The sequence below is a fragment of the Dipodomys spectabilis genome, unplaced genomic scaffold (genome assembly GCF_019054845.1).
Source record: "Dipodomys spectabilis isolate Male_0828 unplaced genomic scaffold, ASM1905484v1 ptg000329l, whole genome shotgun sequence".
Classification (NCBI taxonomy): domain Eukaryota; kingdom Metazoa; phylum Chordata; class Mammalia; order Rodentia; family Heteromyidae; genus Dipodomys; species Dipodomys spectabilis.
The window spans coordinates 5,755,069-5,777,663 of NW_024871006.1; the positions used below are offsets into that span (position 1 = coordinate 5,755,069).

The following is a 22,595-nucleotide window of genomic DNA, read 5'->3' on the forward strand; positions in this document are numbered from 1 at the left end:
TTCACTAACCTTTTGCCTTGTCTGCCTCTGCCTTGAACCATGATCTATCTATCTTCTTCCCTTCTCTTCTCTCCCATATATAACTTGGTTAGTCTTGCATTGAGACCAAAGAGTGACCTTTAGTGAAGCTAAGGCAGTAATCCAGCCGCACAGACTTCAGTCATCTTTAGACACTACACTCCCTGTGAAGCCAGCCCTGTCCTGACCAACCTGCGAATGAGGACCCATTCATAACCGCTCTTTTTAGATGGGATGTGCTGATGTGCTAAGGACCCTCAGTTTTGATTTGGTGAACTAAGGACAGAAAAACAGAGTGACTTGCAGGAAGAGGCCGCGGCAGGGGCTGCTTCTGTCTGTCACACAACTCTCCACTTGTTCCACAGAAGGAGCACATTTGATGCTTTCTTCTGCTACTGGAGTTTGAACTGTAGCCTCATATTTGCTCGACTGGTGCTCTACCACTAGAGCTGTGCCTCCAGCCTGGTTTTTCACTAGTTGGTTGGAGATGTGACCTTTGTGCTCTGACTGGCTTTGAATCTTGACCCTCCAGATCTCAGTAGTTATGATTACAGGCATAAGCCACTCTCCCCTGGCTATACTTTGTTAATTGAGTGATACCCTTGTAGAATATTCTGAAAAAGTACACAATATGAAAACATGAATTCTGTCAGTCACTCAGAAACTTATGGCACCAGTATTCCTCTTTCTCTACGTGGTGCTCTGCTGCTAGCCATTTGTTCACCTTCAACAGTTAGCCGGGTTCAGGGTTTATGTTGAATATTCACCTTGTGAGTTTTTCTTCGTTACATTTACTTGTATTTGTTGTGCCAGCTCACCCTTCCCTTGATGTTACTTTTGCATAGAGAAAACCTCACTAGATATTCACTGTAGCTGCTGTCCTATCATGAACAACGCTGAGGTTTTTCAGGTAAAGGAGACTTGATGGTAATCAGAGGAAGGTAATTGAGTTGGAAAGCTTGCCTGTAGATTATCAGTGATCTCATCTAAGGCCAGTCACTGAAGTTTGCCAGGGCAGCTGCTCAAATCTGGCACCCCGGGGCACATGCTCTGCTAACTTCACCAAGAGGACCTTAGGGGCCACAGAACCCAGTGGTCTTTGTTGTAAATCTTGCCATGCATCTTCCCTTGCAGATAAACTGGATGCGGACTACATCAAGAGATACCTGGGTGATCTGACTCCACTCCAGGAAAGCTGCCTCATCAGACTCCGCCAGTGGCTCCAGGAGACCCACAAGGGCAAGGTGAGTGTGGCCTTGTGTGTGGCAGGGCGGTGTTGGTGTCCCATGGGCTGCATAATCACGCCTGACAGCCAGTCTGTCAGTGATCTGTCTGCGTGGCTGGGAGGTGTCCTTCCTGTACAAGGAATTGTAGTTTTCTAAGCTTTAAGAGAATGGTGCAGTTTAGAGACAAGTAAATATGGAGTTACAACGCAATCTTGTATCCAAGGATTCCCTCATTTTCCTGTTGGAAGTTTGAAAGAGCTCAAGATCACATAGAGGAGAAATATCTGAGCTTTGATTCTGAGGCTTGGGGTGAAATCGCAGCCCATAAGGAAGCGGTGACCTTTATGGGTGTCCAGCAAGTTGTGCATGCTCCCTAGTGCAGGACAACCAGGCATTCATGTGGCCAGCCTGTCTTTAGCTTGTCCAGTCTGGCTTCCTAGAAACTGAACACCTGAGTGCATTAATGGCAGCTGTTAGGAAGACAGCCACAGCAAGGTGGCTCTGACCTACCCTGTCTTGACCACACGTCCACATGGCTTTCTCCTGCCAGCCCTGAAAGTGGCTGAGGCAGTAGAGCACTGTGGGGAGTTGGGGCAGATTTGGATGCTTGCCCCCACATTCTTAACCATGCCTGTGTAACTTCTGCTTTCTGGGGGAGATGAAGCCAGCGGCATAGTGTTGCCAGGAGCAGAGGCTAATGGTCCTGCTCTGGCATGAGTTGAGTGTGTGGACCACTGCAGAGACCTGAGCACAGGATGGGCTTTGTTCTTATTCAGAGAGGAGGACCTCTTGGTGGACAGCGGTGGGATCAGAGGAGGTCCGTCTGGGCAGCGGCACACCATGCTGCCCAAGCCGGGCTCTGGTATGCGGTGTGCATGGAGAAGTGGGGATCTTGGCCGCTCACTCAGGTCAGGGTTAGGATAAAAGCCCTTGATAGGTGTGCCTCAGCTTCACTGTGCTGAGACCGAGTCTTGAGTACCAAAAAGAAGATCCATACCTAGATGCTGGAATTGTACAGCGTCAGCCATGATTTTTTGGAGGAATATAGTCACAGATAAACAGATATAAATATATACATATGTATGTGTGTGCATGTATGTGTGCATACACACATTATTTTTATTTCTTCCTGAGATGAATGCAGGGCCTTGTACATGCTAGATAAGTAAGCATTCCACTACTGAGCTACACTCTAGCCCTAAGGAAAGCTAATTTTAATCACTATTACTGATGGCAGGAGGTGGGAGTTTTAGACTTTTTTTTCTCTTAGCAACTTGGTGTTTTCCCTTAGTAACCCCCCTTACCACTGCTTAGAAACCTCTTTTCCTCTTCCTAGATCCCTAAGGATGAGCATATTCTTCGGTTCCTACGTGCTCGAGATTTTAATATCGACAAAGCCAGAGAGATCATGTGCCAGTCCCTAACGTGGCGGAAGCAGCATCAGGTAGACTACATCCTAGACACCTGGACCCCACCCCAGGTCCTTCAGGACTACTACGCGGGAGGCTGGCACCACCATGACAAAGGTAGTGTGCTCCTGACACCCCTCCAGCCTCCTGTACCTAAGCATCTGAGGCCCCTGCTCTGGTTAGGCGGGCCCCTCTCGGTCTGACCAGCATGGACAGCTGGGGAGACAGGCCCTCCACAGGCGCTTGTGCCAGCCTGGACAGCCCAGAAGGGGCCTGAACCCTTTGATTTCTCCTTGTGACTCGGTCACCATGGCTTACTTTTCTTAGGTGAAGTCTAGTATGGCTTTTAAAAAACTGAATGTTGCCAGGCACTCGTGGCTCACACCTGTAATCCTAGATACTCAGGAGGCCGAGATCTGAGGATCTTGGTTCAAAGCCAGCCCCCGCAAGGAAGTCCATGAGACTCTTACCTCCAATAAACCACTAGAAAACCGGAAGTGATATGTGGCTCAAGTAGTAGAGTTCTAGCCTTGAGCAGAAGAGCTCAGGGACAGTGCCAAGACTCCCAGAACTCAAGCCCCAGGACTAACACACACATATACCATCACCACCATCCCTACCCCTTCCCCCCCTCCCCCCCCCCCCCCCCCCCGAATGTTTGGTTCTGAAGCTTCTCAGTAAAAGAACTTCAGTGACTTAGACTCTTGTAGCTAGAAAATGTCCAGCCAGGTTTTCTACCTCAAAACAATGGAGAACTTGAGTAAACAAAAGGTAGATCCTGGCATACCTCCCTGAAGTGAAGCTCTACCCAGGCCTTCCAGAAAAATCTGCCTTGTCAAGGGCTGTCCCTGCTGTTCCTGGAGAGGAGACAGGATCTCCTCGAAACCTGCTCTTCCACCTTTGAACGAGTTTTTCCAAGCCTGGCTGAGCCCATCCATCTTGTTCTCTTCAGTTAATCGCTTGTACCTCTCCAGATCAATTGCAACTTTATTTAGTTCTTGAAAATGATGTGTATTGGCCAGGTACCAGGGGTTTATGCCTGTAATCCTAGCTATTCAGGGCTGAAATCTGGAGGATCAGGGCTCAAAGCAGAGAAGTTCATGAATCTTTATCTCCAAAATAACCAGCAAGAAGCAAGGCTAGAGGCTAGAGGCATGGCTGAACAAACACAAGGCCCTCCTATTATCAGGAAAGGAAGGAAGGGAGGGAGAGAGAGAGAGAGAGAGATGTATTGAGTGTTAGTGTGATTTTTGTTTTGTTTTTGTTTGAGGTAGGGTGTGTGTAGCCCTGGCGGGCCTCAGACCTTGATGCTCCGCCATTTTTCTATTTATTCTACTTTGTGACCCAACTGGTGGAGGGGAAGAAAGGTTGCTAGTAAGTTATTGACAAACGTGTTCTATTAAATATCAAAGGAAACTTACATGAATTGACATTTCTACAGAATTCCAAGTGACATTTTGCTTTATGCAGCTAGCTGTAGGTCAGATCCTCAGGTAGCATTCTCAGGTGCCAGCGCCCTGCTGGCTGATTCTGTTTGTCTGCCATTAGCAGCACACCAGGCCTGGTTTGTGTTTTGGAGCTGGCCCCGCCCATCTCTGCTTCTGTCTGGCCCGGAGCGACAGGGCTCAGGATGTGCTGAGCGCAGGGTGCACCCTGGCCGCTGAGGTCTTCTCAGAGTCACCTCCATGATGGTCCTGTGAGGCGCCATTCGCTAGACTGCCCTGCCAGCAAGACACGACCCACATGTGCGGCTGGTGCTGTGGCTCCTGCTCAGCCTACCCCAGGGCCCCACTCGGCTGCTCAGCAGTCGCCTCCTTTTTTTTTTAATGCCTTTTTTGAAAATGCCATAACCTCACCACATGTTCACGGGCATGTTTGCTTGGATGATGCTGGGATGGAGCTAGGGCCTTGCCTGGCACTTCTAAGATGCACCCTGGGCCACTGTACAAGGACTTGAAAGTGTGTCCTCTGCCTCACAGCAGGGACAGGGCCATGTCCTGATCGCTTTCCTCCCTCCTGCAGACGGGCGGCCTCTCTATGTTCTCAGGCTGGGGCAGATGGACACCAAAGGCTTGGTGCGAGCCCTCGGAGAGGAAGCCCTGCTGCGATACGTAAGTGCTTGGCTGCACGCTCTCTCGCTCGCTCCTCTGGCCGCTGGGATAAGCATGCTTCACTTGCGCTTAGAGAGGAAATGTAGCCCTGTGTGTAAGAAGTTCTGAGCGGCACTCCATCGGCTCCCCGCCGCCCTGCTGCAGCTCTGCCCTGGCACCTCTTCCTGCAGCCCATCCTGACCACGCCCCCTCCTCTAGTCCCAGCCTTCGCTTTCCAGACAAACAAAACCCTAAAGATGCATCTGAAGTCCACCACCCTCACATACACTTTGTTGTGTACCGTAAGGGGCTCCCAGCAGTGTGTATTTCCATGTCTGTGTGCACACGTGCGGGCTATGGCTGCTGCTCTCCTGATCTGCCCTGGTAGCTGCTATGAGGCTGCCCTCCTGCAGGCATCGGAACGGCGTGCCCACGCCCCCCCTCCCCCGCACGTGCAGTCCCTGCTCACCCGTGACTCGACATAGCCCCTTTGCCATGGCACCGTCTCCTGTGCTGGAGAGGGGTAGGCGTGCGGGCATGTCAGGAGACGGAGCGGATGCTGCTCTGCGAGCCTTGCCTGTGGCGGGCTCTGCTCACGGTCCTCCGTGGAGCCGACTCCTCCTGGCCGTTGGTGCGGCCTTCTGTGCACAGGTTCTCTCCATAAACGAAGAAGGTCTGAGGCGATGTGAAGAAAATACCAAAGTCTTTGGACGACCTATCAGGTGGGTGGAAGGTTGTATTTTTCCTTTCATCTTACAGAAGCTGAATTCAGTCTTTCTAGTTGGTACCTGGTCTTTTGCTATTCCAAGGTGTTCTAGAAGGTGACTAGAGAAGCTGGCACAGGGGAGCTGCTGGGTGTCAGCGTTCTCGTCCCCCGAAGTGGCAGTCGCTGGTGGCTGCCGCGAGCCCAGGTCTACAGGGGTTTGCAGGTTGCTGTCTGCGTCCTGTGCCTTGCTTCTGGCTGCGACAGGCGGTCTGAGAGTGGCAGTGATTGGTGTCAGGCACCGGTGGGAGGGTCAGAGTCCTCAGCTCCTCACCCAGTGCTCCACCCAGGAAGATGTGTGAGCACTTACTGCACTTCACACCTGGTGTGTACCAGGGACAGCGCATTGTGCCTGCTGGTCACGGAGTGGTCTCGAGGGCTTTTCTCCAGTACTGTAGCTTAGGGTGAGCTTACGTGTGTCATAAAGTGTCGAAATGAGAGCTCATCGCTGGCCTTTGAAAAACCAGTATTTACTCAGAAAGGACTGTAAATGACTTGTGTGGCAGGAGAAAGACATGAGGCGTGGGACACAGCTGGCCACATGCTGCCTGCTGAGTGGGGCCGGCTCTGCTCTTCCCACAGCTCGTGGACCTGCCTGGTGGACCTGGAAGGGCTGAACATGCGCCACCTGTGGAGGCCAGGGGTCAAAGCCCTGCTGCGGATCATCGAGGTGGTAGAGGCCAACTACCCCGAGACGCTGGGCCGCCTCCTCATCCTCCGCGCCCCCAGGGTCTTCCCAGTCCTCTGGACACTGGTGGGTTTGGGTATTTGCTGCCACAGGGTGCCATTGGGAATGTAGATCGGAGCGTCCTCGCGCCCCGCAGAGCAGGTGCACCCCAGCAAGGCCCTGGCGAGGCCACGTCCGTAACCGTCACCTCGGAGAACCAAACCACGCACTCTTTTTGGATTGCTACAGGTTAGTCCGTTCATAGATGACAACACCCGAAGGAAATTCCTCATTTATGCGGGCAATGACTACCAGGGTCCTGGAGGCCTGCTGGATTACATCGATAAAGAGATCATTCCAGACTTCCTGAGTGGGGAGTGCATGGTATGTATCGGGGCAGGGAGTCGCCCCTGTTTGTGCAGTGGGAAAGGTCTGTGTTGGCTTGCACAGTGATTTTCAGAATGGGTGGTTATTTGGTGTTTCGTCGTTGATTTAGGTCATTGTGGACATGGCACATTGCTTAGTGTTAAGTGCTGATGAGAATTTGCTTTAGAACCAGATACAGATGTGACTTGCTTTATCTGCATGCCTGAATGAATGAGAGGCTATGAACTCGGGGTCTCACACCTCCCCCCGCCCCTTGCTAGTTAAGTGCTCTTACCACCTTTTGCTTTAGGTAGGTTCTCCTGTGTATTTTTACCTGGAGCAAGCCTGAGACCTTGATTTTCCTACCTATGGGCAATTGAGAGAACCACCACACCTGATCTGTTTGTTGAACTGGGGTCTTGCTATCCTTTTTTTTTTTTTTTTTGGAAGGAGAGGCTTGCCCCAAATTACCGTCCTCTAGATCTCATATCTCCTGAGTAGCTAGGATTATAGGTGTGAGCTCACACCCAGTGTTAGTGTGTGTGTGTGTGTGTGTGTGTGTGTGTTTTAATTAGGAGTATTTAACATAAGGAGGTAGAAGAGGTCTCTGTGATTTGCTCCATTGCAAACAGTGGCCTGTGAAGCAGCAGGAAATGAGGGGGCCTCCTTCCCACGGCACTTGACAGGCAGGTGCTCTGGCACTTGAGCCGCAGCGCCACTTCCGGCTTTTTTCTTTTTGCTTATGTGGTGCCTCATTCATGCAAGGCAAGCACTCTACCACTGAGCCACCTTCCCAGCCCCAAAATCTGAGCTTCTTAGGAGCATGTACAATAAAGTCTGAGATTTATCTCCAACTAACCACCAAAAAGAGCCGGAGGTGGAGCAGTGGCTCAAGAAGTAGAGCTCTAGCCTTGAACAAGAAGAGTTCAGGGACAGTGCCCAGGCCCTGAGTTTAAGCCCCAAGATTGGCAGAAAAACAAAATTGAGCATTGAATCCTCTCTCAAAAGGATTTGTCCCGTGATGATAAATCCCTGAGGAGCGGGGCTGGAGCGGGGCTCGGTGCCTCAGTGTCGGGAGGTTTAGCCTAGTCAAGCCATCTCAACTGTGTTTTACTTTGTGGTCCGCTGCTTTCCTAGAGGGCATTTGACCTGGGTCAGGCAGTTCTCTGGGGCCACATTCTGTGAACTCTGCACGGCTGTAGGGCTTGCTCTGTGGCTGTCTCCAGAGCAGAGAATACAGGGACTTGGGCTTTTATGAGCTTGAGTATGTAGTCATTGTATCAAGGTCATTAGAAAATTTACAGTACATACAAATTCTGATTCTACTTAGCCTGTTCCAAACAAGTGACAGGAAGTTTTATGTGTTAGAGCTTGGGGCCTGCGCTGCTGGTCAGGCGCTGTGCCACTGTGTGGTGTCTCAGGCCTGGCTGTGATTTCACAGGGGAATGATGCCTAGCTGTTGGGAATAAAATGCGTCTCCTGACATAATGCTCTTCCGTTACAGAGCAATATAAATTCTTTCAATTCTTACACAAACCATCCTTACTAATTCAGCCCAGTGCCTCATATACATTAGTGAGAAGCTTGTGGTAAACCAGCTTCAACTTGTCCTGATTATTCAAAGGAAAACATGTATTGAAGTGGTTTTAAAAACATTTCGCTAAGTAGTTCAGAGTACCTGATGCCTGGCCAGCGTGCGCCTTTGCTCTGCGGCTGTGAGGGTTCCATCCGCCAGGCTCTCCCTGTGTCTCTGTTTCCAGTGTGAAGTGCCAGAGGGTGGACTGGTCCCCAAGTCTCTGTACAGGACCGCAGAGGAGCTGGAGAACGAGGACCTGAAGCTCTGGACGGAGACCATCTACCAGTCTGCAAGCGTGTTCAAAGGAGCCCCACACGAGGTACCTGCGGAGGGGCCCCAGCTTGCAGCAGCGGGGCGGGCCACCCGTGGCTCTGGCCTTAGTCCATAGGGCAGTAACATACAGGGTATTGAATGTGGCCTCCTGCGAATGTGGAGGACCGCGCCCTGGAATACAGCATGGCAGTGCGGTCAGAGGCCTAGGAGGACACTCGCCCCTCACTTCCTCTTCACTGGAGATACTTGAGGATATGAAGAGCTAGTGTGTGTGTGTGTGTGTGTGTGTGTGCGCGCGCGTGTGTGAATGTGGGAGTGAGTGTGTATGTGTGGGAGTGTATGTGAGGTTATGTGTGTGTATCTGTTGGTGGAGTAGGGGGGTGTCAAGCCCTGAGTGTGGTTTATTTAGGGTTATAGAGAACAGCTTCGCAGGCTGATTTTTTTTCTTGACGAGGTTGGTTATTGTGAAGTTAGGGCCACGTGGTGCAGAAGCAGGCGTGTCCTGCTTGGCGTCTGCCACACATCTGTCCTGGAGCCTGGCCAGCGTCTGCGCACGCTGACTGCCCTGTGCTTGGCTCCAGGCATACGTGGCCCAGCATTGCTGGCAGGATGGTGCCTTCCGTGCAGAGCGGGTGACAGCGCAGGGTCACTTCGGGCAGCAGGGGAGGGAAAAGCTCCAGTTCGTGGTCTGCAGGCAGCTGTCCACCCTGCCTTTGTTCTAGGAGCTTAGGGCCTGGTGATCTCTGTGGGTCACGCCAGCTCTGCCTCAGGAATCAAGGGAAAGGGCCTGTCCCGGGTCATCCTCCAGCTCCGTGAGGGCCAGCGGAGGGTCCATGGTGCCTTCAGAGAGGAGAGAGCTTGGCCACGGCAGGACACAGGCCTCAGCACAGACAGATCTGCCCTTGACAACCACTGCTGTGCCACTCATGCCTCCTGCTGTGCTTAATGTGCTAGCTGGGGAGATGCGGAGGTGGCCCGTGCTGTGGTACTGTGGCTGGGGTGGAGCTGAAGGAGGTGATGGGTAGCCGGCCCCCCAGAGCCCCTTGGGGAGCAGCTGAGGCGTAGTGACTGCAAGGGCCTCCTCCAGCTAGTTTTTCCCTCTCAGTCCCCTTGACTGGTCTTTGGAGTCTGAGACTTTGACCATCTTCCTTCCAGGAAGCTCCCTCGGGGCTCAGCACCCAGGGCAGCCACCCACCCCATGGGCTTCTCCCACCCCCACTCCCCTGGCCTGGGTCTCCACTTGCTATTTACCTAGCTTCCCCTCCTGGGCCCAAGCAGCCCACCACACTCCACGGCCAGTCTCACAGGGTTTGAAATGCCTGGACAGACGATGGTTTTGAATGCTGTAAGCATGGTAGAGTGGGAATCTTTTCCCCAAAAGCAGGGAGCTCACCCAGCTCACCTTGCCTCCTAGCAGGAACTGTTGGTTGACGGAGGATTATGGGCACTGGCTGATGACCCCGCCCCCTTCGCAGCGCATGGGTGGGCCACAGACCCCCCCAACAGGGCTTGTTAATGTCTAGCACTGGCCTGGGCTTCGGAGTGCGGGTTGGTGGGCTGATAAGGTCTCTTTTTCCAGATCCTCATTCAGATTGTGGATGCCTCCTCAGTGATCACTTGGGATTTTGACGTATGCAAAGGGGACATTGTCTTTAATATCTATCACTCCAAGAGGGCGCCACAGCCTCCCAAAAAGGATTCCCTGGGGGCCCACAGCATCACTTCTCCAGGCGGGAACAACGTGCAGCTCATAGACAAAGTCTGGCAACTGGGCCGAGACTACAGCATGGTGGAGTCGCCTCTGATCTGCAAAGAAGGAGAAAGCGTGCAGGTAATTACACGCCTGGGATTCTGGGCACTACGGCCAGTGCAGGGTGTAGACAGGCCTGCTTCTTACAATCAAAGTCTTAGGGGAAAAGGAGTCTACCGAGAGGCCTGGGACCAGGATGCACCTAGTGAAAGGTTGGAGACTGAGCCTAGAGCTCACCTGAAGTGCATGCGTTTTCCCAGAAGCCTCAGCAGAGCACTGTGTCAGCAGAAGGAGGGGGCTGCAGGCGTGCGGAGGGCTGGCTCTCGGCTGTGTGTCCATGTGTCCTCAGAGGAGCTGCTGACTATGTCAAGGTGCACCGGGGCACCACGCCACTCCGGTGCTGCCTCCTGCTCATCGGATGCGGATGGGTGGCTGGCTGGCTGCCATCTCTGGCCTGCACAGCACACACGCAGTTTTGCTCTTAGGGCTCTCCAGAACAAGTCTGGCTGTTTTAGTGGTCCAAGAGGCAGACAGAAAGGAAATGTTTTCATCCCACTTCACAATTAGAGACTGTTTTAAGCCATCTCAGTCTTGAAGCCAGAATTATGGGGAAAGTTGTCTACAGGATCAACATCCCTTTGGCCAGGGCTCTAAGAGGAGGTGACTAGCAGTGTGGTGGAGAATGTGGAACCTGGCCTGCTGACCTGAACGGCCCCTTCCTGCCACACACCTGCTACCTCGTGGCCTTTATCCCTGGGAGAGTGGCTTATAAGGCTGAAGGTTTTGTTTTGTTTTTGTGCCAGTCTTGGGGCTTGATTGAACTCAGGGCTGGGCACTGTCCATGAGCTTTCTTGAGCAAGGTTAGTGCTCTCCCACTTGATTCACAGCTCCACTTCTATCTTTGTTTGTTTGGACTGGCTTTGAACCGTGATCCTCTCAGATCTTAGTGTCCAGAATAGCTAGTATTACAGGTGTGAGCCACTGGTGGGTGCCCAGCTGAGGCTGAAGGTTCTTAAGAGTGACAGATACCGGGGTGTCCCCGTGCCCTTCATAGGACATACCCTCAGTAAACGGCATGATGTCAGTGTCTCACCAACAATGAGCCATCCTTAATCCCATCAAGATGGTCAGAAGTCACTGCCATGTTACGCCCAGGGACACCACGTGGCCCTTTGTCAGCTCTACGGCCTTCCTTGTTCCAGGGCTCCCATGTGACCAGGTGGCCGGGCTTCTACATCCTGCAGTGGCGGTTCCATGGCACGCCGGCCTGCGCCGCCACCAACCTGCCCCGGGTGGATGACGTGCTGGCCTCTCTGCAGGTCTCCTCTCACAAGTGCAAAGTCATGTACTACACGGAGGTCATCGGCTCCGAGGACTTCAGGTGCGCCTGGGGTGTGACTCCAGGCCTCAGGTGGTGGGGGGCACTTGGGGAGCTCCTTCGCTGGCTGTGACTCTGCGGGGCGCAGTGCCCGGGGGAGGCGGGTTCACCTCTCCAGTCTCCAAGTCCTGAGGTGCTGCTGAGGCAGTGTGGGCAGGTGGGAGGCTCCAGGCTGGGCCTCAACACCTCGTCCCCTCCCTGTGCCGTCTGCAGAGGCTCAATGACCAGTCTGGAGTCCAGCCACAGCGGGTTCTCCCAGCTGAGCGCCGCCACCACCTCCTCCAGCCAGTCGCACTCCAGCTCCATGATTTCCAGGTAGTGCTGCGAAGCCTGGGCCTGTGCGCAGAGGGGACAGCCGCGCCTCCGCCACCGCCCGCCCGCCAGCCGCGCTCCTCCCTGGCCACCTTGTGCACACTCCTCCCCCTCTAGATAGCCGTAGTGCTCCTGATGTAAACGTAGTTACTGACCCAACTGTCTCCACAGGTGGTTTTCATCTCACCCCGACTAACTCGATAGCCATAGATTTTGTATGCAGCGCGCACAAAATCAACACAGAGCACAAGGGCTCTCTTGGAAGAAAAGTAGTTTCTAAACCAGTTAGGTTCACTTTGTCTCAGATGTTGATGCAAAAAATTTTTCAACCAGCTGCACCTTGTCCACTAGTGGGTGACTTCCTGAGCGCTCAAGGAGGAGCGGTGTGGCTACCCCGCCCCGCCCCCCGCAGGCAGCTCCACCGCAGCCCTCAGGGAGCACTCTCCCCGTTCTTAGGGGGCGCTGGTGGTTCCGGAGGGGCTCGGGACGTCACCACTCCGGGAAACGCCGCCATCATTAAACATTACTTCCTCCTTCCTCCTTTCCAAGTCTTCTGATAGTTGTCAGAGCAGGCCTGTCTGTCCTGGGCTGGGGTGGGGACTTGGTCCCTCCTCTCCTGAGGTTTCCTCCCGCCCACAGACAGCTATGCACACGCCCTGGCTCTTGCTCGCTGCGCTCGGCTCCCTGCGGGCCCCGTGGAACTGGCGTGTCGCACTTGCAGGTCTGCCAGCCAGCAGCCTGGAGCCTCGCGCCAGCCCTGGTCTTGGTCAGCGGACGTGGTGGACGTGTGTGTGGGGAAGGGGGGTGCCTGTAGCCGTGGGGTGCTGGGAGGGGAGCAGTAGAAATGAAGTCTCCGCGGAGGCAGCCGCAAAGACTGCTGCTCGGTACACCCTCATTTTAGGGGAAAAGCAGAGTATCTGCAAACCCACCTAGGAGTTGCCCATAACTGCTCTCTATGATAAAAGCATGCCATGTGTGGTTTTGTGTGTGGTAGGGACTCGTAGAGGTGTGTGGCAAGTCCCATGTGTGTGTGTGTGTGTGCGCGCGCGCACGCGGGCCCGGGCATGGGCATGGGAAGTGTGGAGGCACTGTGTCCCACCGGGAGAAGCTGAGCAGCCCTCACCTGGTGGGGGCCCCCCTGCCTGCCTGCCTGCCTGCCTGCCTGCCTGCCTGGTCTGACTGCATTTCCTTTGAGGGGCGAACCCCACAGGCACAAGGCCTTGTTTCCAGAAAGTACTGAGGGTACTTAACATCTCACCGCTGCTTCCAGTCAGGGCTTCTGACTCCCAGTTCTCAGGACCTGAAGGTGGCCCCTGCTCTCTCTCTCTCTCTTTCTCTCTCTTTCTCTGTTTCTCTCTGTCTTTCTCTGTGTCTCAGATGGCGATTTTGCTGACAACTTCCAAGAAAATGCTCCACTCCACATGTGCCCAGAGATGTTTCTAGAACTATGTGAATTGCAGCCATGTCCCCACCCCCAGACTGAAGATCTGTCCTTTTTAAGTTGATTCCGAAGTGGCACTGTTCTAGTCCCAAAGAGCTGGGCCCGTCTGAGAGTTGAAAGCACTTGACTGCTATTTATGGCCTCCAGGGTTCTCCCGAGTGCTGCCCGCCCCCCCCCCCCCCCTCCGGCCACCCTGGCTGCCGTCCTCCCAGGAGGGGCCCATGGCCTGCTGGGATGTCACCTAGCCTGCGCGGCCTGCTGGGATGTCACCTAGCCTGCGCGCCGCCCCTTCTCAGTACTAATGATTCTGGGCTTCTCCCTCACGACCAGAGTCTTCACTCACTTCCTCCCTCAGCTCATTGTTTGCATATCAAATTCTGTAAATGTTTTGTAAACATATTACCTCACTCTTGGTAATACAATGCGGATAGTCTTTAAAAGATTTTTTTATTGTTACAATAATAAATGTGACTGTTTAAGAAAGTGGTGTCTTTTCCTTCTTGGTCCACATCTCCCTTGAGAGGATAGAGGAGAGGCGCAGGCTTTTGAGAACAATGTCCTTCCACACGCCTGGCACTCTGTAATAACCAGGGCATCCATTTCATCTAGCGTCTTGGAAAACAAAACCTGTGGAGCCTGGTGATTCCATTTCTACCCAGGCCCCTCTCAGCGGCTGCAAGAGGGAGGAAGGACCTCACCCAGACTCCAGCTCTCTGTGCTGCCCAGGGCAGACCATAGTTACTCTTCCGCTAGGCTCTCCCTGTTTGCCCAGGGCTGGCATCTGATTACCATCCTCCAAAATGGACTGGGGCCAGGGAGCAGGGGTGAGCGCAGCTGGGGTACGGGGCTGCACCAGAAGTAATGAATGAGCTGGGTTAAGCTCGACTACAGAAGGACCTCAGGAAGTTAGAGACTCATTCTTGAGCCTGCTTCATTGGAAGGTTTCGAAATAGATTGAAAGGCAGAGTGAGGTGGCACACGCCTGTATTCCCAGCACCGGGGATGCTGAGGCTGGGGCCGATCCTGAGTGGAGGCCAGCCTAGGCTGCCTAGACCTTGTATTGGGAATAATTACATCCATCCGAGGGTCAGAAAAGATCCAAGTTAATCTACAAGAAGCTGAGAGACAAGGCCCCTGAAGTGAAAGGATGTCTGGCAAACAGCCCTACATTAAACATGGGATTTTAAACATGAGCTAAAGGACATGAAACAAACAGGAAAGAAGGATGAGCTGTTGGATTTCATGTTTAGGAAAAGCACTAAGTGAGAAGGAAGAAAACAAATGAGCTGAGACTCAAAAATTAGAAATGAACCAGAAAGTCACTTCAGGGATTGAGATGAAAAAAGTGACAACAGAAGGTGGTGAACGTGAGCAAGGACCACGCAATCGGGAAACAGCTCAGTGAATGTGCTGGATGTTTTTATGAAAGAAAATCCATGGATCCTGGGGCCAGTGGCTCATACCCGTAATCCTAGCTACTTGCAAGGCTGAATCTGAGGATCCCAATTCAAAGGCAGCCCAGACAGACAAATCGGAGAGACTTACCCTCAAATAACCAGCAAAATCCCAGAAGTACAGCTGTGGCTTAAATAATAGAGTGCCAGTCTTGAGCAAAAAGCCAGGCACGTGTATAAAGCCTTGAGTTCAAGCCCTAGGACCAGAATAAATAAAAATGAAGGAAAAAACAAAAACCCTTGGGTCATCGACAGAGAAACAGTGAGACTTAGGAGGATTGGGCTCAGACCAGATGAAGTTGAAGTAATTAAGATTTAGCCAGTTGACAGTGGCTCACACCTGTAATCCTAGCTACTCAGGAGGCTGAGTTCTGAGGATCATGGTTCAAAACCAGCCCTGGCAGGAAAGGCTGTGAGACTCAAATCTCCAATAGTGTACCAGAAAACCGGAAGTGGTGCTGTGGCTCAGGTGGTAGAGCACTCACCTTGAGCTGAAGAGCTGAGAGACAGCGCCCAGGCCCAGAGTTCAAGCCCCATGACCGACCAAAAAAGATTTCTTCAAGGCAGGAAAGGACACTGGTGAGGTTTTCATTGTGCCATGATCGGGCAAGTGATGGCAGATGGAGATGCACTGAGAGATACCCACTGGGACACCCAGGCCTGGAGGACGAAGACCAGAAATGGAAGGGGACACACAGCCAGGCATGGTCATGTCCCATGCTGCTCTGCACCATGGGGAACGGATGGGAGCATCAGTAACTACTAGGCAGCATTCACCTTGTTGTCCTGAGAATGTTGCTATGGTAATGTGATAAAAAAAGCACATCTGAGATAATCAAATTCTAGCCTTCCCTCCTCCCCCCTCCCCCCCCCCCCCCCCCCCCGCCTGTCCTGTGTGGACACAGCCAGGAGGAGGTTAACCAGGAGCAACCTGATCTCAACTTTTTATTTTAGGTTTGAGACCAGGACTTGAACTCAGTACCTGACACTTTCACTCATTGGCTGGCATTCTACTGACTGAACCACATTCTCCCCCCCCCCCATCTCAACTTTGATTTGGAAGACTAACTTTGAAGCCATGAGCTGTGGAGGTCTCTGCCTCCACATTTAATTAGGGAGGTCCTGGCATGGCCCAAGTGGTAGAGGGCTTGCCTGGAAGCAACCCCAGCACCACCCCCAAAAAACACAAATGGACAAGACTGAACTTAGGAGTTGCACATTTGGGCAATAAAACCAGCTTTAAAACAAGGAAGCGTTCTGGTGATTCATTGGAGAAAAAAGTCTCACAAACTTTCCCACCCAGGCCGGCTTTGAACTGTGATTCTCAGATCTCAACCTCCTGGGTAGGAAAACAGGCATGAACCACCAGCTCCCAGTTTTCTATATCTTTACGTTACAATAAAAAGGTTTGTGATTGTTCAGGGGGTTTGTGTATGTTTAGTTAAGGATTTAAATGCCTTAAAGGACGGTAATGCCTGCTCTTTATCTGGAAATGCAGGTTTTCTTCCCTCCAAACCCCAAACGCAGGTGCCTTGGGCAGGGCTGGCCTGCAGGAGCTGCTGGTGAGTGCCCCCGGGGGCTGTGGCAGAGCGCAGGGTGGAGATGCAGCCAGGCTCTGGGCCATCCCTGTGCTCATCTCATTCCCAGGAGGGAATTGGCCCGCCCTTCCGGGACTGCCTGACCCCACCCAGAAGTCCTGTACCCTAACCCACCCCATCTTGAGCCTTTGGGCTCCACAACCAGTCACCCAAGGGCAGTTTGACAGAGACAGAGGAACAGGAGCTATCACCACGTTTGTGTACCAGCCACTGTGTGTCCATGTCAAGTCAGAGATGGGGGATGGGGAGCAGAGTGGGGCAGAGGCTGGCGTGAGGACCAGCCAGTGACTGCAGGGGACAGAAGGCCCGTCCTGACCCCAGCTTCCTTCCCAGAGTCTCCAGTTTCCACCAAGGGTGTGTTTAGTTCAGACTACAAAGTTACCCAGCCTGGCTGCCCGGCTCTACCTCTGACCTTTGAGAGGCACCTGTGACCAGTGGTCTCCTAATGCTACAGCAAGGCCAGAACCAAAGGTCAGCCTGACAGAGCTGTGAGAGGTGGTCCTGGCCAGGAGGCCTTCGCCCCAGTGCTGGCTCACGCCTCCTGACACCAGGCCAAGGCTCTTGGTGCTAGAGGATGGCAAGGTCCTTGTTTCTTCAGCACTGGGCTTGGAGTAGAGCTGTGGGGAGAATGTTCCAGCCCTCATGCCTACCCAGGTCAGCTGAGCAGGGCTTGGATTTGATGTGTCCACGTGACAGCCACAGCGTTGTTCCCAGATATTTGTTCAAACACTGTGTGGCAGTTTGGGTCTGAATGAACTCTTGAAGGCCCAGGAGCTAAAGGCTTGGCCCCAGGGTTGTGCTAGTGGGAGTAGGGCTAGCGGGAGGTCTTTAGGTCATTGGGAGCCTGAGGGATTAAGGGGGTTCATGGTGGCCGCCTCTTCTCTGCTGCTGCCCAGCTGTCAAGGGGTAGATTTGTATTCTTCGTCTCTATGACCACAGGCCAGTGGCAGCAGGGACCCTCATTATAGGCTGGAACTCCCAAGGTTGAACCAAAGGACGTCTTCCTCTCTGTAAGTTGATTCTTATCGGGAATCTCAGCTCTCACATCCAGTGCTTCCAAAGATGCTTCTGGATGAGTTCAACCCTTAAATCAGCAGATGGAGTAACGCAGGGCCCTCCCTGGTGTGGGGGCCTCCATTCATACAACAAAGAGACCTTTCCTAGAGAAAGAGGAATCCCCTGCCTGTGTCGCCTTCAAACCAGAATGCTGCATTTGTCCTGTCTGGGGCCTTGAACCTTTGGCCTGAAGCCTGCTAGCTCTCCTGGGTCTCCAGCAGACCTACTGCAGAACTTGGGACTTGTCAGCCTCTGCACGAGCCAATTCCTCACAATAAGGCCGCTATCTCCCTCTCTCCTGGCCTCCCTCCCTCTCCCCAACCCTCCCCCTTTCCCTCCATGTCTGTCAGTCATGAACCACATGTGGATGTGGGCCCATAGGATCGTAATGGCCCTCGGTCCCATCTCTGGCAGCAGAGAGGAGCTGCTTTCACCATCTGTAGTATCTATCTTAACCACCTCAATACAGAGCATCTCACGCCCGTGCCCGCTGAGGTGGGCATACAGCACTGCCCACGGGGTGGCCTGAGAGTCTGTGGCTCCTGCAGTGCAATAGGCGATCACGTAGTAAAAGAGTATGTTGCCAGTTTATGTATTTACTGAACCTTAAAGGTAGAAGCATTTGCTGTAACATGATGGTCATGTTTCACCATCAGAACCAGCATCGAAAGGCCACATGGAGGGACCAACCTCTGTCTGGACTGACCTCTTTTGTCCAAGTTTGTGTGTGTGTGTGTGTGTGTGTGTGTGTGTGTGTACATGTGCATGCATGTAAGTTACACTGGTGTTTGCATGACCATATCACATTATAAAACATTTCAGCTGAACTCCAAAGCAAAGGATGGCTGTGTGTGTGTGTGTGTGTGTGCGCGCGCTCCAAAATCATGTACTTGCAAAACCTTTGACTTTTCCAAAAACCAACCTACTTCATCTGAGACCCTGTCCTCAGCATGTTGTGGTGTGTTGGGGTATGGATGGCGGGTTTTTGTTGGTGGTGGTGGTTGGTTGGTCATGGGGCTTGAAATCAAGGTGAAGGTGCTGTCCCTGAGCTTTTTGCTCAAGGCTAGCACTCTACCACTTTGAACCACAGCCCCACTTCGAGCTTTCTGGTGGTTAACTAGAGATAAGAGACTAGCTTTTACTGCCTAGGCTGGCTTTGAACCTTGATCCTCAGATCTCAGCCTCCTGAGTAGCTAGGTGAAGGTGTGAGCCGCCAGTACTCAGCCTGGGTTGTGTTTGCATCTATGCCTCTTCCCCATCCTTGGCCTTACCCAGGTGGGGAACAAAGCAAACTGGCTGTGCCAGTGCCCCGAGAGCCTGGGAAGTGCCATGCCTACGTCTTCAGCCTGGGGCAGGGGCGCCCTCGGGGCGTGGGTACGCACCAGGAGCTGGCTAGCAGGCACTGGGCTGCAGCCACAGGACCCCCCAGCCTCCACTTGTCATCAGGGCACAGGAAGGGCCAAGGCTGACTTGGCAGCTGTCAGGCGGGACCCCCGGCATGGAGGCCCAGGGCCGTGTTCCGCTGTCAGGGCGTTGTGTCCCCAGGGCTTTTCAAATGGAGGCTCAGCACAGCTCCCCATCAGCCACAGGAGCTGCGCCCGGCCTTGTGGCTTAGCAGGAGAGAGCCCGGGGGTGCCCCCCGCTGCCATACGCCTTCCAGGGGGTGCCCCGGGAAAGGAGATGCATTACCCATGGCAGGCAAGGCCTGAGGGAGAAGTTAAGGGCCAGATATAGCTTTCTTCTGCTTCCTTCCCTCTCCAGGAAAGGACGAGAGGTGACGAGAGAGTGTGGCGCTGAAACGCCACCAGACAGCCTGCCAGTCCCCGAGTGCCCGGAAGGAAGCGGGCACGCCACCTGGGGTGAGTGCCAGATTTGAAGTTCCGGTGCAGAGGGAGGGGGCGGGCCAGGGCGAGCTGCGGCCAGTCCTTCTGGCTCCTCCTCTCTCCCCTTCCCCAGGTCAGCCCCCCGTATGCAGCTCTTACCAACCTCTGTGGAGGGCACAGCTCACCAAGCTGAGATGTCTGTTCTCGTGACTCGGCCCAGCGGGGCTTCAAGGCAGCCTGGCACAGGAAGAGAAAGAAAACTACCAGAAATCCCCATGGAGTCTAAATGAGCAACACGCAGGGCCTAGGCCTGGCAGACGATTGGTGATGTGCCCGGGGGGGATGGGGGGGCTGTGTTCCGGGGTCCCTACACCCACAGCCATGTAGCAAGCATGTTTATGAGTGCCAGTGCCAAGTTCCAGGCTATGCGTGGGACTCATTTTGTTTTCTTCTGTCTTAAAAAAAAAACTAAAACAGGCCAGGCATGGTGACACAAGCCCACAGTCCAGCTCTTTGAGAGGATCATAGTTGGATCATAGCTAGTCTAGCTATTTGGGGGAATCACAGTTCAAGGCCAGCCTATATACAAGTTAGGGAGGCTCACTCAATGGCTGGTACCATAGCACCCTCCTGACATTCCAGCTACAGGGGACGCACCAGGGCTGGGCACAGTGACACATAGCTCTCACTCCCAGCAACAACAGGGAAACACAAGTAGAACCACAGCTGAAACTAGCCCGGGCACACAGCCAAGAGCAGACCTTAAACAAGGCTGGAGGCAGGCTGGGAAGGTGGCTTTGTGGTAGAGTGCTTGCCTAGCAGGCATGGAGCCCTGGGTTCGATTCCTCAGCACCACATACACAGAAGAAGCCAGCAGTGGTTGCTGTGGCTCATGTGGTAGAGCGCTAGCTTTGAGCACAGAGATGCTTAGGAACAGTGTCCAGGCCCTGAGTTTAAGCCCCCAGGACTAGCAAAAAAAAAAGCAGCTGGAGGTATGACTCAAGTAGTAGAGTGCCTGCCTAGCAAACATGAGTCCCTGGTTCAATTCCCAGTACCATCACAGAAAGGAAGGGAGGAAGGGAGGGAAGAAGGAAGGAAGGGAGGAAGGGAGGGAAGAAGGAAGGAAGGGAGGGAGGGAGGGAGGGGGGAGGGAGGAAGGAAGGAAGGAAGGAAGGAAGGAAGGAAGGAAGGAAGGAAGGAAGGAAGGAAGGAAGGAAGGAAGGGAGGGAGGGACGGAGAGACTGAAAAGGATCCCTGAGAAGGCAAGGAAAGAAAGGTGCAGCACTCCCCCCTGCCCTCACAGAGGGACGGGCCGGGACCTGCCAGCGGTGCCCCCGCCCGCCCACCGCCCAGAATCTGGAGGAAGGATGGACCCCAGGGCTCTTCACACAGTGGGGTGCTGCAGGCTCAGTTCCTGGGCTTCCCTGCGGAGGAAGGGTCGGCCCCAGAGCGCGGGCTAGCTGTAAGCAAGGAGAGGGAGAGGAGGCCGAGGCCGCGTGGGGCTGAGGACTCTGCCTTCCCGGAAGCCGCAGACCCACTGCTTCCTGCAGGGAGCGGCCACCTCAGCCTAGTCTGAGCGTCAGAGGAGCTGGAAGTCTGCTTCTGGAAGGTTTGCTATGGGTAGACTCACTATGGGTGAGGCTGGAAGGGACTGGCGGCTGGGGTGCTGTGGGCTGCTAGCCTGTGCCCTGGAGTTGGGGCTGGCAGAGGCGGTCCCGAGAGGTGTCCACAGAGTCCCCGTTCCACACCTGCTCCATCTTGTCTGAGACTCTGCCTCCATCCACAGACCAGCCCTGGGAGGATCAGGACTGGGAGGGGAGCACTGGTCAGGGAGTCCTGGGGGGCAGGGCTATGAGGGGTGCCTGTCCCTCGCAGCTCTGCCTGCCAGCCTGAGCCAAGGGTGTCCCAGGGCCACTGCCCCCGCCCCTGCCGTGCTAGGCACCAGGACACTGCAGTCCCATCAGCCCTCCAGGGTGCCCGCTGGATCCCGAGTGCTCTGGTTATTCCCAGGTTCGAGGCCTCAGGTAAGAGGAGCTCACTGACACAGGAAGTGGCCTCTCCCGTGCTGCCTCTGGAGGCCCGGCCTCCGGGTGGAGTCTGAGCTCATCTCTTGCCTGGAGGTGCGTCATTATTGACAAAAGGACTTAGGTTTGGTGATCACTGATGGCCAACATGGCGGCGACCAGGCTACCTTTGCCCATCCGGTGCCCTGTGCAGAAAGAACCCAGGAAGCTTTTCCCAGGTGACCTCGTGGGATGGCAGCATGTGTTTCTTCCCATTCCTCTGGGCCCCGCATGCGCGTGCACGCGCTTTCCCACAGCCGCGTGACGTGTGACGCTGGCGTGTGTGTCAGGCCCTCCCCGGAGTGCGGGGAGGCAGGCTGGCGGGAGCGGAGCAGGTGAAAAGACGCGGAGGCCCCAGGTTAGCCCTGCCAGGATGTGTGGCAGGCCCTTCGCCGCGCCTTGTCTGCTGTGCCCAGGTGGCCTTAGGATGCCACAGCCAGGCAGGATCCTGCCTCTTTGTTTGTTAGTTGAGAAGAGCAGACACAGTTGCTGTTTGCTCAGAGTGAGAGTGTGGGCCGGTGAATGAGAGGCAGGCGGGCCTTGTTGGCTCACTGTTCACACTGGACTGCTCGCGCAGAAGACTCCTCCCCACTGCGTTTTGCTGAGTGTCTGCTTTGGCACTGGGGTGTGGCGATGGACCCACAGCCACACCCCGGCAGTGTGAAACCATCCGGCAGTGCCAGCCGCTGCGGTGGACGCCGTGGGGAAGGGTAAGAAGAGAACCAGAAGAGGCCAACTGGGCTCTTGGCTAGAAATGATTCCTTGCCTTCCATGCTGGGTCACCGGGACCCCAGGCAGGGCGACATGGGTCTCCACGGTGGCCCAGCCCGGCCATGCCCAAGTGGGAGCAGAGGAGCCATGTCCTCTGCCAGTGGGCTGCAGGTTGGATGGGTGAAAGGGCTGCAGTGTTGATGAGGTCCCCTCAACACACAGATGAGCCACTAGCCAGGCAGCAAGGTGGCAGGGAGGTCGGGGGTTTTATGAGCCCGGGCCAGACAGGTCTGTGGCGGAGAGTCCCTGGCAGCGAGGGATTTCTTTACTTTTTGCAGTTTAGGAGTGTGTGTGTGTGTGGGGGGGGGGGGGTGGTGGACTCAGGGCCTAATCCTTTGCCAGATATGTGTCTTGTATCTGCGCATATAAAGATATCATAGAGCCGGGCGCTGGTGGCTCACGCCTGTAATCCTAGCTACTCAGGAGGCTGAGATCTGAGGATCACGGTTCAAAGCCAGCCCGGGCAGGAGAGACTGTGAGACTCCTATCTCCAATAAACCACCAGAAAACCAGAAGTGGCGCTGTAGCTCAAGTGGTAGAGCACTCGCCTTGAGCTGAAGA

At 54.2% G+C, this 22,595-nt stretch overlaps 1 protein-coding gene across 1 annotated transcript in view; it reads left to right on the forward strand.

Moving 5' to 3' along the window:
* The window catches only part of Sec14l1 (SEC14 like lipid binding 1), a 37,182-nt gene extending 23,736 nt beyond the window's left edge, over positions 1–13,446 (forward strand). The window contains exons 7-17 of the mRNA XM_042702662.1: positions 1,153–1,262; positions 2,581–2,770; positions 4,676–4,764; positions 5,395–5,465; positions 6,089–6,260; positions 6,423–6,557; positions 8,300–8,434; positions 9,968–10,219; positions 11,341–11,519; positions 11,730–11,831; positions 13,206–13,446. Of these exons, the coding sequence (XP_042558596.1) occupies positions 1,153–1,262; positions 2,581–2,770; positions 4,676–4,764; positions 5,395–5,465; positions 6,089–6,260; positions 6,423–6,557; positions 8,300–8,434; positions 9,968–10,219; positions 11,341–11,519; positions 11,730–11,831; positions 13,206–13,221 (1,451 nt within the window). The 3' untranslated portion in view covers positions 13,222–13,446. The remainder of the gene's footprint in view (positions 1–1,152; positions 1,263–2,580; positions 2,771–4,675; positions 4,765–5,394; positions 5,466–6,088; positions 6,261–6,422; positions 6,558–8,299; positions 8,435–9,967; positions 10,220–11,340; positions 11,520–11,729; positions 11,832–13,205) is intronic.
* Positions 13,447–22,595: the final 9,149 nt, after the last annotated feature.